At 41.9% G+C, this 14077-nt stretch overlaps 1 protein-coding gene across 1 annotated transcript in view; it reads right to left on the minus strand.

Annotated features, from left to right (window-relative positions):
• The window catches only part of LOC128456932 (neurexin-1), an 83439-nt gene extending 72658 nt beyond the window's left edge, over window positions 1-10781 (minus strand). Inside the window, exons 1-3 of the mRNA XM_053441369.1 lie at window positions 10757-10781; window positions 5724-6025; window positions 226-387 (exon numbers count right to left, since the gene is read on the minus strand). Of these exons, the coding sequence (XP_053297344.1) occupies window positions 226-387; window positions 5724-6025; window positions 10757-10772 (480 nt within the window). The 5' untranslated portion in view covers window positions 10773-10781. The remainder of the gene's footprint in view (window positions 1-225; window positions 388-5723; window positions 6026-10756) is intronic.
• Window positions 10782-14077: the final 3296 nt, after the last annotated feature.

The following is a 14077-nucleotide window of genomic DNA, read 5'->3' on the forward strand; positions in this document are numbered from 1 at the left end:
TATTAGGTGCTACGCTCTCAAAGGGATTCCCACAGGAATCCATAAATGCATACGCTCAGCCTCTCAGCTAAATGTTTCTCCTTCAAACAACCTACAACCGGGGAATCAATACGAATGTGAGGGGGGGGGGGATTTCAATGCGCAGAGCATGCTCTGCAAAGAGGAAAGGGTTAGGGGAGGGCAGGATAGTATTTCCAGCGAGACCGAGGTCAAATCTGTACTCACGTCTTTCAGACAGCCCATGAAGTTGTTGCTGACTGGGGAGCCTGGCAGGTCAGCTGTGTTTTGGCTGCCCCCTATGTAGAAGAGATCATCGGAGCCCAGCATGGTGTAGTCCTCCTGGGTGTAGCCCGTGGTGGTGAGAATGCCGTCCACCAAGATCGTCACCTAGAGGATCCATGTGGGGAGTGCGAGGAAAACAAAAAGCGAGACATGAAGAGACCTGAAGTCAAACAGAAATAACTGCCCTAATTATTTCATGCTTTAGTTCAATATTCTCTGCAGAACCAGGTTTCTGATTTACAAGCAGGGTTACAGGCGAGGCAGTGTATCATGAAAATGACTTCAAATGGCTCCAGAGCAATATCAATGCTACGAGTTTCTCAATTTATTTAAGATTAGAGATATGAAGATGGCAATCTACATTACTTATATTTGCAGCAACAAAAGACGATTTAGTAGCACGAGTCTCATTAGCACAAAGGCACAAAGGAAAGGAAGACATTAGTACACAGAGACAATGGGAATGAGCAGGGCTATATAGGTAAAAAATGATACGCCTGTTGCCATGACAATGAGCCTACAGTTATCGAGTATTGCTGCAAAAACATAACAGCTCCCACTTTGGAATAATGAGTGAAAAATTATGATTATTTGTGTGTGGGGGGGGGAGATATTCAGAATAATCTACTGTAAAATTATTTTTTAAATTGGATGGCCTGTGATGAATTGTATTTTATTTTAAAATGAGAAATAACAGCTCTTACAAGACACATGCACATGCTTGTTCAAATATTCAGTTAATTGGTCTCAAGCCATTCACCATAATTTTTAAAACGGCAGGGCGTGAGTGGAGAAATGTCATTAACACAATTCAAAGTCGAAATCAGGGCAGTATCAAAGAAAACTAAATATCAGAGAGCAATTTATACGTAAGGAGAGGGTCCTTTTGTTGTCTGGTAAAACAGCCGCTGCACCTTCACTACACATTATTTAGTGTTGAACAGTTTAATCTTTAACGGGGTATGATTTAGGGTTTTTCATTTTATGTTATCAAAGAAAATAATTTGTACCCATTGCAGTAATGTTATTATTAACACAATGAATATGAATACGAATGAGGGCAAGTCTATTAAATGGGTTTTTAGAAAGTGAATAAAAAAAAAGTCACTGAATATGCAAGCCTTGTCTCCTCAGGCAGGTCTTTCAAAAGCAGAGGGGCCCTGATGGCAAAAGCACTGAGCCTCCACTTTAGTACGACCAACAGGGCCCCACCTTAGGGTCTAAGACTGTCAGCCAAGGTGAGTCTTAATGGTGATCAGTAAAACCTTAAAATCAATCCCAACAGGTAACCAGTGGAGCCCATCAACACCGGCATCGGTTCTAATTAGGGCGATTTTTCCCCAAAATATTGCGATTGCGATTTAATATGCGATTTTTTTTATTTTATCCTCTTTCCCCCCCCAAAAAACCCCCCGTAATGAATGATTTAAATATGACCAACACAATATTAGATACATTTACTGTACAATATTCTTTCCCACATTTTTATTTAACTTCTCATTACAGAAACAAGAACAACAAATCGGTGTGCATTTAAGTAATTTAATCAAAGTCATTGTAAGTATAAACACAAGCCATGCACTTTTTAAAACCTGTGTGCAAAATTTACCATCTTGAGAAAAACATTTTTTTAATTATAGGTGTGTTACTGCTCCCAAGTCAGTAACATTGCCAGTGTTGGGAAGGATACTTTCAAAATGTATTCCGTTACAGAATATAGAATACATGCCTAAAATGTAATCTGTAACGTATTCCGTTACATTAACTAATCTGAGTAACATATTCTGAATTCTTGGATTACTTCCACATTGAATTGCATTTTATAAGTGTAGGAATGCGGCGTTGTTATAGTAAGTGGAGCAGCAGCAGTTTAAGCTCTGTGTCCGCGGATGCGGCAGGCCAGCTGGATGCGATGGCAGGGCAGCTTGCGGATCAGCAGCTCCGTAGATTCCCGTTCATGTCCGGGTGGTCGTGCAGCAGTATAGAGGCGCCGGGCCTCAGCAGGAACACCCCCATGCTGAACACCTCCGTCTCGCAGATGTACATGTAGGTGACCGGGGGGCTCTGGAGCCGCGCCGCCCCGGAGCTCGGCTTGCTTTTCTGGGGAGCGATTTTCAGGTCCGCCAGCCGCACCGTGGTCACCGGCGAGATGAGCTCGCTCTGTGAGTCCGACACGTCGGCCGAAGACTTTGGGACCCTGTAGGTGATGCAGGCTTGCTTCGCTATCTTCTGGATCGGAGGAGTTTTGTGGTCCCGCGGCATTCTTGCTGCGGGTGAGGAGAGCATCCCAGAGCCCTACTCTCTTTCGCACGTTTTAATCGCGCACGTTGCGATTAGAAAATCGCGTTTTATCATATCGCGATTTTATCGCAAATGCAATTAATCGTTCAGCCCTAGTTCTAATCACCAAAAACTCTCAAATCTCTTGTCACTTTGTCTGCGTCCTCTACATGTTTGACACCTTTTTTGTAATCCTGAAATAGCCTGTTTGTATTTTTTCAGTTTTGCGCGTTACGTGTTGGAAATGTGTGTAACACGCTTACTCGCTTGCTATGAATTTTCAACACATTTTCCTGCTGTATTCTCTGATGGGCTCACTCAGACATTCTTCCGACATTTTTACGAGGGCCTGGCAGAAGTTCCGTAAAATATCCGGAGCAAATGACTCAAATGACATTGGCCCTCTCACATACAGTCCCTCTGGGTTGTGTCAGGAGAATGTCCAGACTTCAGTGCATGTCTGAGAGCAAAACACTGATATGTAAGTGGAGCCAATAGTTCCACTGAGACAAGAGCGATGTAATTAAAGGGAACAAAAGATATAGTGGGTGTATGTTAGCAAATAGTGTGTAGCCTACTCCACAGTCCTGTAAATATATGCATGCATCATTAATAAAGGTCAGAAGAGGAGAGAGAAAAAGCCCCAATCAGTTTGACCATGACAGCAGAAGAAGAGATGGATGGAAGGGGAGATGGAAATAGGTGGAATTCTAGCCTGAAAAGCTCCACCGGATCTAATAAAATGTTTCCACCAGCACTCTCTTGAGAGTTACAGTTCCTCCTATCAACGTGTCAGGGACGTAACTTATCTGAGGGGGAAAGCAATTTACACAGGGATCAAATGCATGGCTGAAAGCATATTAAGGGTTAAGCATTGGATTTCCGCTCCTCTGGAAGCCAGGGTGAGGAAATAGATGTGGAGGAAGATGGAAGATTATATGCAGGTTAATACGACAAGTTCAGAATATATCGGTGGGGATGATTAGAGAGTTAGATACGAAATGAGTCCTGCTTTCGCAAAGCAATTAATCATTTAAATTCATCGCTCTGTGCAGAGAAACATGTTGTCGCCGTGGCTTAGATACACTCGTTACAGTAAGTGACCAGAGGCAAATTTTTGAGGTGAGAGTATTAAATTACATCTTTGCTCAATGGAGTTCTGTTTGAACTGATGCCATTTGTGTCCCTCAGCGGTCTGCACCCGCTTCCCAATATGTGCCAAGTGCATTGTCAGACTGATGCACAAAAAGTTAACAATATGCTGACACACAGCGTAAATATTAATTAAGCACAGCTCCGGCATTTTATTACCGGTGTCATCAGGTCCATCTGATGAATATGTTAAACGTATACATTACAATATTATTAGCTGTGTTCGAAATATGTTGAGAACACTGCAACTTACAGTGGCTGCACTTTTTTTTCTGGAGCGGATTTTAGGGGCAAAAATGATGGTAAAAATACATCGCACACGACCCGTCCAATGAGAAACTGTCTGTGAGTAACTGGTGAACATACTGGAGCATAACTGTGGAATTTAGTGCAGCTTGACTGTTGGGCTTTGAGGTATGTGAGAGCCATTGTACTTGGTAAAAAAATAAAATAAACGAGTATAAGGTGTATGAACAAAGCTGTTGACACATTTGAAGACTGCTAAATTAGCATTCAGAGTTTCGGTGTAATGCATGTAATTCTGATATTTACTCTCTTTTTTGGTCTCTACCAACTCCCGAGGATAATATCTTTATGTTTTTTTACCAGGCAGTTGTTAATTCTGTGTGTCCACAGTTTGTCTTGCTGTGCAGCTCAAGAAGCCTCTTTATCAAAACTGCTTTGCTGCTTGTCAGCCACTCTTACTCGAAACAAGACGGATGATACAAATTTGCAAATTAAAAACACTCCATAGACCTGCATTAATGGGTTATGTCTGTAGGTTTTCACTGAAACTATGTTATTAATTCAGTGTTAAAATAAAACAGCATTAATTAGTGAAGCTTCAAGGTATCGTAGCAAGACTTCTTACTGTTTAACGACTGAACACTTCCAAAAGGGAACATTTAACGCAACAGACACATCCTCGAAGTGAAGTAGTTTGGAAGTCCAGCGCTGTGCCCTGTGCCCTTTAACTTTAATGAATATGAAACCTTATGGCCAAGCTGTACTTAGCTGGAGTACAGAAGAACAATGTCTGTCTGGAATAAGCAGTAAGTCAAATGTAAAAGCTGCATACTGAATGGAGAAGCGAAACTTACAAGTAATTAAGATAAATAACAAATGAACATGTACTCAGCTACGTGAAGATTGAAGATTTAGACTAAAATAATTCCTAGTGACTGGGGTATGACTACTTCACGCTGCATGAGCATGTATTCACGTAAGTGGAAAATGTTAATTAGAAAGACATTGGAAATATCAGTGTATAATTTGTTATATTTCCTTTCGCTTATAAAATGTAAAAAAAAAAAGAGAACTACAAGGTATGACACATGCAGTGGCTGAATTCAGTATACAAGCTTCACTTTGTCCTTGAATGACCTGCTCCTGCAGTGCTGAATAGCAGCCTACAGCCACACAAATTTGTTTGGGGCATGTTGGTGAAGTTAATTTAGTAAAAGTCTGAAAATCTGTGGGAGATATTATTGATCTGTAAAGATAGCGAATGAACAGGCTCCAGAGACTTCATCAGGCATGCAGGATAAATGAAAATGATGGATACTGCTCTAAAACGAGTTTTTCTTTCAATAAGTTAAAATGACCTTTATAGCAATCTTGCTAGTGCAGAAAAAAGCGAGTCGGTGATTATAAAGGACAGACTTCCAACAAAGCAATCTATTTCACGAGAACGAGGGCCATGACCTAACGTGAGCTTGTAATATCTATCAGAATGTGGAAAAACGGGAGAGTGGCAATCCAGCACAGCAGAAATATTAAACATTCGAACAGAAACCAATACAGTACAGTGGTGGTCGCCTCAGGACTTTATCACTGTTTCCATCAAACTGGTATTACCTGGATCTGATCAAAATGTTCAAGATAAGGTATATCAGACATATATGATTTTTAAACCATTTCTATCAGATGCTGACTTTTTGACAGGATCAACAAAACCTGCAAACTGTATCTCTTTCCAAAAGCATGGAAGATATACATGGTATACACACCTGGCGGAGGTTGCGTGTCACTCGAACGTCATGCCAGACGTTGTCATTAAACTTCCCACTGGCAGGCTCCACCAGGGCCTCAAAAGCACCGGAGCCCAGATTGATGACCAGCCACAGAGCTCCGTTCCTCAGGGACAGGTTGACATAGTCAGCGGATTTCCCCGTGTGAAGCAGCAGGCCGTTCCTCTGGAGGGTTCGGAAGGACAGCGTGATCTCGTCCAAGCTGCTCTGAATGGGAGTCTGGGACAGGTTGTAGCTGAAGAACTCATTGCCTTTGAACGTAGCAACTGACTCCTCCTGTCCTGTGTCGGGAGGAAAAACATCTTAGATTGCTGATGCATTGTCATTAGACTTATCTTACCTATAGATCCACTACCACAGCGGGGGCTTTAGTTGGGGAAATGAGGCTAAAACGAGTTGATTAATATCAATTCAAATTCGAACGCACCCTTGTAGAGCTGTTCTCATAAACGCAACAGAATCCCTCTACATTATAATAGATGAATGTGCTGTCAGTGGGAGATCTGTGTATTGTTTACATATTGTAGTATAAAACTGGTGATATTCTCAATTTTTTCTAATTGTCAACAGAGCCAATACATCCAGCAACAATTGATCCTAACAAGCATTTTCTGTGCAGCCAACACAAACGGTAGCTTTATCCTGTTTCAGAGACCGCCATAGAAACTGTGGTGAGTCATAGTGCTACACTGGGTGACATGTTGCTTCACTACGATGAACGATATTATACTTTAGTTGATCCCACATACACGGCTCTAGTGCTGTAAATACTCGTTAGTTTACCCAACGGCCCTAAACAGATGAACTGTTGACTCCTATTCTAGCGTAGTTTGATAAAAACTACAATGTCCAGCTATTCAAAGAAAATGACTGGGTCCATTTTACACAAATAAAAGAATTTCAGAGGGGGGCCATCTTAAAAAAATATCAATACAAATGTGTCAGGCTTCGTAAAACAATTCACAGTGAGTGTGTTAAATGTTCAGTACAATTCTGACAGCACGTATATTTCCCCCCATATGAGCAATAAAAAATGTAGTTTACCTTGCCCACACATACAGTACCGTGCAGCAGTACCTTACAGCATTAACAACATTCTGACATTCACTCTTAGTTTTCACAATATTTCAATCCACAGTATAATCTGCTATTCCATTGCGCTAACTTTTGGTATTTACATTTTTACATTGAACCACAGAAATTATGCTGACCATTGCATAAACAATTCTTTAAAACATGAGTGGGCTGTTTTAGGTCAGCATAGACCAGTTCTCTCCATGTTAATATGATGCAGCCTGCGAGCCACTGAGCAAGCCGTTTCAAGCAGGAGGGATAGGCTGTCTCTTAAGCCCGTGTTTGTGTGAACAGTAAATGTTGGCTTCTGAACTCCAGGGCCAATTTAAGCCAGAAGGATCAGTGGTGCCATTAGTCTCTATTGTTTGAACAGTGTAGTTACTCAACTTTTGAGCAGACAGCAGCTTGTTATGCTGTTGTTGTTCAGTTTAAATGTGAAGTTCCACATGTTAAACTTAACCTTTAGTGGAGGACACTGATAGTAACAAACACTGATTGAAAAAAGCGATAATGGGACACCAGACAATTATTATTGAAACGTAAGTGCTTCAAGATAATGACCCCAAAGGCATTGTTAACATTTAACCTAATATTGAAGAAAGGATATGAGATTATCCATTTAACAAGAGCATTAACAGTATAACCATGGTACATCCTATCATTCCCAGCTATATATAAGTAAGATGCCACTAGCATATGACCCTGAAGTCCCCTTGAAGGTCTTTGAGGGATCAGAAGTGTGTGGGAGGCTATTAGATTGGTAGCGGGCCATATATCTGCTTTCCTGCTTACCTTGCTGACTGTAGTTGTCTGCAGCAACAATATTTACCAGCTTGTGAGTGAGGCAATATTGGCTGTGTTTGCTCTCGTACCTACTTTGGCACCAACTGCAAGGAAATGGCATTAGAGTTACTGACTGGAGTCTGTGCCCCAGCTGAGAGATGCTGCATGGAGCAGTTTTGCACTGTTTGCATGCTGCAGCAGACAGCTATCAGCGGGGGACAGAGCCATCAACCTTCTACCTTGGCTGCAGCTATATGATCATTGCACTGCACCATCTCTCCATGCAGATGGATCGCCATATGAACGGAAAGGGAAGGCTCAGCAGAATAAGATGGCAGCGCTAACATCTACATGACTCTGCTGCTTCTCCTCAGATTGTCTTCTCTCTGCATCACCCATCTTATCTGTATCCTCTCTAAATTCAGGGTACAATGCTAGTCAGTCCTCAAGGCCCTGTTCACAGCCAATTCAATGAAGTGCACAGCAACAAAATAAAGGTGGAGATAAAGCGTCTTGTGTGCCACCTTAACATTGTACAAGTTATACTTTGAGACAGTTAACAGCAGTCGCTATTGCCCCTTTGCCCATGTCCAAAATGTAGTATCTGTGAATGTGCAGCCCAGAGCTATACATTAACTCCTAGCTGTCACAGTATAAGGCCCATCAAACCGTAAAGAAAATGTCTTGCCATTAGGTGGGAAGACATTATCCGCAACAAATTCATATTAGCCCACCTGTCCTTGCCTCTGTTACGGTTATATACTTTGCTGCAGTGGCCATACCACATGAATAAAGGCCAACATGTGGATTGCTCATTAATATTAAGTTTTACGGCTGATTAATTTAAAACTGGTACAAAAGCCCGGGGCACAGATGGCAGTTGTTGACTTTGTCCCCTGCTCAGGGGACAGGGAATCAATTATCGGCTGGTTGCACCCAAACCTAAGTCAGCCAGTGTGGGCATGTGGAACAGTGGGGCAGCAGTGTGCCCTTCTGGTCTGGAGGCCGAGGTGCGAACGTGCAAACACTTTAGCTGCTCAATAGGCACCTGTTTCTGAATAACCTTAACACTGACAGCATATCTGTATGTCTCAGTATGCACAAGCAAAGTGGGCAGCCACTCCTGGATTCACTGCAGTTTGCTAGAAGCGTTTAATTCATTGAGAAAGTACAGAACTCCTTTTAGAGAGGGACACCTGTGTTGTATAATTGAGATGAAATTAGTTGTGGCCAAATAAACACAAACCAAAACTAAACACAGTCTTGAATACACCCTCAGGCAAGGGTTTATTATACGGGAGAATATAACTTTAATGAGTCATATGCAATCAAGTCACTAAAGTATTATAGAAAGTGAGTATTGTTTGGTGAGGTGTTTCTACACTCATTTACTAACTTATAATTATTGATGCATGAAATGGAGCAATTACATTCAGGCCTCATTTCACAACAAACCACATAGTGGTCTGCTCTTCATACACAGTTGCTGTACAATTTACTAAATATTTGAGGCAGTGGTAAAATCAAGTACATTCAAGTGCATTGTTCTGTCAGTACACATTTAAGTATGAGCTTAACTCAAACATTATCTTTTGGCCTTAAATAGACTGATTACTTCTTCTGAGCACAAACGAGTTTGTCCCAAAGCCAGTAAAGAACCCAGACTTTAATCTTTAATTTCACAGTCAAGGACGGCCTCAAGCTGCACCATTTATAGTCGCTGCAAAACTGGTGTTATCAAAATGTTAAGTATTCGCTTACGCCTTTTCATACTGTAAATGACCTTAACATTAGTGTTAATCAGTCCTCCACCGGAAAATGTACACGAGAACACCCAGGCTACTGCCACCCTTTTTTTTATCTGCGCATATTTGTGTTTCAAGGGAGTGGGAAAAACATTATTCAAACACAATATCAAGAGCTATTGTTATTTACAGCCACAAAGCAGCCTATATAATGATGTGTTATTGAAAACAAAACAGAATCTGCTAATGAATGATTATCCTTTATGTGGACCTGTAAAAAGAAAACAGGCGCTGTTATGATAACAAAACAAATATGTGGAAAACCTTTGTAAGAGGTTTGTTTTGTCAAAAATTCATGCCAAGGAAATTCTCGGTCGAGATAACAGAGAAAAGGAACATTTCAGTGATGAGGAAAATGGAGACTTGAGCAGAGTATTATACTGTCAGTGGGTCATCAAAGCCACTCTCTATGTTTAGAAAAAAAAATTATTACCATGGAGACAGGATGGAGGCTTTTATCTCAATCTCACAACATGTGGTAGAAACCCAAAGCACAAGTAAGTAGACTTAATGTAGGTCAGAGCTCCCGACACGAAGCAGTAAGAGCGTCGACTTTCTCTCAAAGTCTTTTACCTACATTGAACTGGAGGAGAGTGTTTTTCTCTTCTGAGATTTTAAATTAGAGTGCTTGACTATAATTCAGATATCATTCAACACTCCAGTTAATCATCGCTTTAGTGATGTACGATCCTGCCAGCTACGTGATTTGACATCTCTTTTCTTGAATCTGTAATTATACGCAACTTCAATACATAAACACTTACGCAATGTGACAATGATTTAAAGCCAATGCTATTTTCAACCCATTGATCAATGATTATACACAACCCAACGATCACACATTTGAGAAAAAAGCCCTATCTGGTATAACTGTATTAAAATGTGCACAACAGCCCCAAGAATGAACCAATTACCTTGATGTGTTATTCTTTATATGTCTGATCATTTTAAAAGGAAGAGGCAATTACATTTCTTTGTGTGTGGTCCTGTATTTGCAGTTTAATCCGTTTGTACTTTATTGTTGACACCTGTTCACTTCCTCTGAAAACATCATGAAACCAAACCGAAGAGATGCTTTGAGCGTAGATGAATTACCTTGGCGAAAAACTGCAGAGGTCAAAGGTGATGTTCCAGTAGTTCAGTCAGTGGTCAGGACAAGGGTTTGACGGACAAAAATTGAGTGAGTAGTGAGCATAACATGACAGGAAGCAAAAAACGAAGAGGCAAGTATATGAGAAAAGAGGAGAGGAATTATTAGTGCAGCACATTTAACTCAAATGATTTCAGGGGAAGGGGGGAATGTTGTGATCAGGTGGCTGGGAAGGAAAAGCAAACCAATAGACCCCATACCTTGGCGGTTTAACATCAGGTGCGCCAGACCTTGAGGGAAAGAACAGAAAAAAGGATACGAAAACAGGAAGTTCATAAAGAGGTTTGGGAGAACAAAAGCATTGTCACAATGTTGGACTGCAGTTTGTGACAGACATCCTGGGGAAGGTACGGATGTCAAAGTTCAAACTAAAAAATAGAAAAGGGGAAATTAAACCAAAAACAGACAAACATCTCAAGGGAGGAGAGGGAAGGCAAGGAAAGAAAAAAACATCTTGATCGGTGCAACCCTTAAAAGGTAGTTGCTCACACAGATGCTTTTTTCTAAATGGAACACATACTGTATGTTTACTTGATGCAGACAGCGTTTGAGATGTACCAAGGTTTACATAAAACCTGCTTTTACACCCGATGTTTTAAAAAGTTGTGGTGACCTCTGATCTCTAATGGGGCTCCACAGGCTTCGGCCCGTCATCTCCACTTCTCCACACAATGAGCCTATTTAAGCTACTAGACAGCAGCGTTTATGAAAGGGCACAAGTGACACTGCTCTTCATCCACCGACTCCAACTATCTCACCGAGGATTTACCATCTAATAGACCTCGATAGATTTTGGGAGAGGAACGCAGGGAGTGTGGCCCTGTCACAGAAGGACATAATGAACGTCATGCAACAGATCAGCCAGCAATGACCTGCCCCACCTGACATTCTGGAGAAAAAGCAGAAGAAAGCTGTGACCATGAAGCTGCACTGACAATAAAACATCATAAACAGATTCAGCCAAGGAAAAAAACACCACATGCCACCTCCATACTGTGTCACAGTGCAGGGTTTAGCTCGATGCAAAGGTCAGACTGCACTGGCCAACACTTACAGGTCTTAATTGTGTAACCTTTTAAAACTCTAGGACAGTAAATCCAAATTAGATGTAACATGACACTTTATGCAGTTGGAGTACAACTAGCACCAATCTAAGGAAATAAACTGAACATGCGCTGAAACCCATCGACCACATTATGCTGCCGAGCTCTTAAAGGTTACAGCATATGAAAGTTGAGCCAGCTTGTGGACCTCCAGCCTAAGTTTCTCACCCCTATGTACTGCTCTCAGACAAGAACACCGGAAAATGTCAGGAGAATGGGGTCCGGACTTTCACCAAAAATGTCCAGAACATTCAGTTGAGGTGAGGGGAGGAGTCTGACATCAGCATCAACCCCTACCACCGAAAGTTCTCGATTCTCGTTGCCTTTCGAGGGTTGTCATCTATGTTGGCGTCTTCTACGTGTTTGGCACCTCTTTTTCATTCCGAGATATTTGTATTCTTTTTTTTTTCAACGTTCCCACTCGATCGGGGGACGTCTCTGGACATAATCCTGCTTTATCCTCACATGAGCTCACTCGGACATTCTCTTGAGTTTTTATTAGGGGGCTGGCAGGAAAATACTCCAGGGCCTCTGCTGATTTGCCAGGTCAATTACAGCCACTTCCTGGTAATTTGAGGAGAATCTCCAGAGTTCAGTGGATGTCAAGCAGTAAGAGAAACACAGACAAACATCTCAACCGGCACTCCTCACCTGCTCCTGTTGCCAAAGGGGAGATGGGGATGACACAATGCAGCGTCCCTGCTGAGCACATGAGCCTCACGCAGCCAGCCAACACAAACACCTCTCATCAGTGCATTAGCACTCGGAGATTCTCATACAGCAGGTCCCAGTTCATTCATTAGCCAAAACTTTATGGAGGGGCAAGTCACTGCTGCGCAAATCTCCTTCACACTTCTGAACAAGGCTGCAGCTCCTGATGTGGATTGGACATGATTACCCCTGGGAAGGTCTTTTGTCTGCCAACACGTAGGCTTCTGTTACAGTGTCCCATTGCAAAGTCAGTGACTGAGCCTCTACTTAGACGAGATTCGCCCACGATCCTGTCGACATACCAAAGAGCCGCAGTGTGCACCCCCACTGTGGCTGTGCCTTCCACATGACAAGCCAACTTCATGTAAATTATGCAACCTCCTCTTCCCCTCACCAGCCCTCTGGTGATGTCATTCTCCCTAGATGTACTAAGATCTGACTGGACATGAGCTGGTGCATCATCTTCTTCTAGCGTCCGTTTCCTCCTTCTTATGCTTTTAAAAGCGAATTGCAAAAGACATGCAAAGAGGACAGCGCACGATTTTGAGCCTTCTCTGACAAAGAGATCAGGAGAGATATCAGGTAACAGCTCTTTCCATCTGTCTTTACTACAAAAGGGTAGTTGGGTAGGCAGCCCATTGTCCAACTAATGACCAGAACCAGCCACAAAGCCAGAAGCCATTGCTTTGTCAAGTTGAGAATGCCCCAGTCGAATCCTTCACTCCAGTGATTTCTGTGTAGCTGGAAAAAAGGAGCTTTGACCTGGAGAATTTATTGCAAAAATGACTCCAAACACTTTTGATTTTCGTCAAACACTGGGGTGAGGAAAACTGACCTGCATCCCTGACTCAAGCACCTCTGACTAATGGGCACTGATGCTGGTGATCGAAAATGGGTCAGGGTGGGAAACACTTGAAAAGAGCTTCAGCCAACAAAGCAATCTTTGACTTTGGCTTTAGTTAGATAGAAACGTGGATGAGGAGTTGTGCCATTGCCACCGCTGTACTTGAGCAGCCACCAATTGAATATGCTCATCCGGTTGAGCCTTACATCCAAAGCCCACTGTGTGGAAATGCAGAGATGCCTGTAGAATCCCATTAGAGAGGAAAGCCAGCTTGAAAATAAACTACCTCTGCTTCCAGTAATCTTCTGGTTGTCTATTTTTAAATACGAGCCACCTATAGCGGACCAAGTTGAATACCCGGGTGAAGAATAATTTATAATGACGTGATGGATAATTATTTTATAAAAATGTATACATACAAGGATCCAATTGACTTGGTCTCACTTCACAACAATATTTATGTTATATTTTTAAACTGTCAAAAGCCCACTCTGGTCGTCTGTTTCAATCTGTAAATTGGCTAATTTTGTTTCTGGATCTGACGTTGTTGACTTCACACATTGAAACATTGTGAACAGCATCCATTTATGGGTAACATTTTTGCTGTTAATACATTTTTTTTCTTGTATGCATATGCTGACCTTGAGTAAATCCATATTAATTGTAAGATACCAAAAAACCTCTGAAGCTGAATGATGCTTTGTGTAGTCAAACCTCCGGCCCCGCCCCAGCTGATTATGTGAGCGCTGGTTTGAACACTGAAGGACGGAGGTTTGAACCTACACAAAGTTTTTTGACCGGTGTGATTCAGTGTTGGTTTACCAGGAAAACAAGTTAGCCCTTGAAAAGATGACAGATACAAT

This window comes from Pleuronectes platessa, chromosome 15, assembly GCF_947347685.1.
Source record: "Pleuronectes platessa chromosome 15, fPlePla1.1, whole genome shotgun sequence".
Lineage (NCBI taxonomy): Eukaryota > Metazoa > Chordata > Actinopteri > Pleuronectiformes > Pleuronectidae > Pleuronectes > Pleuronectes platessa.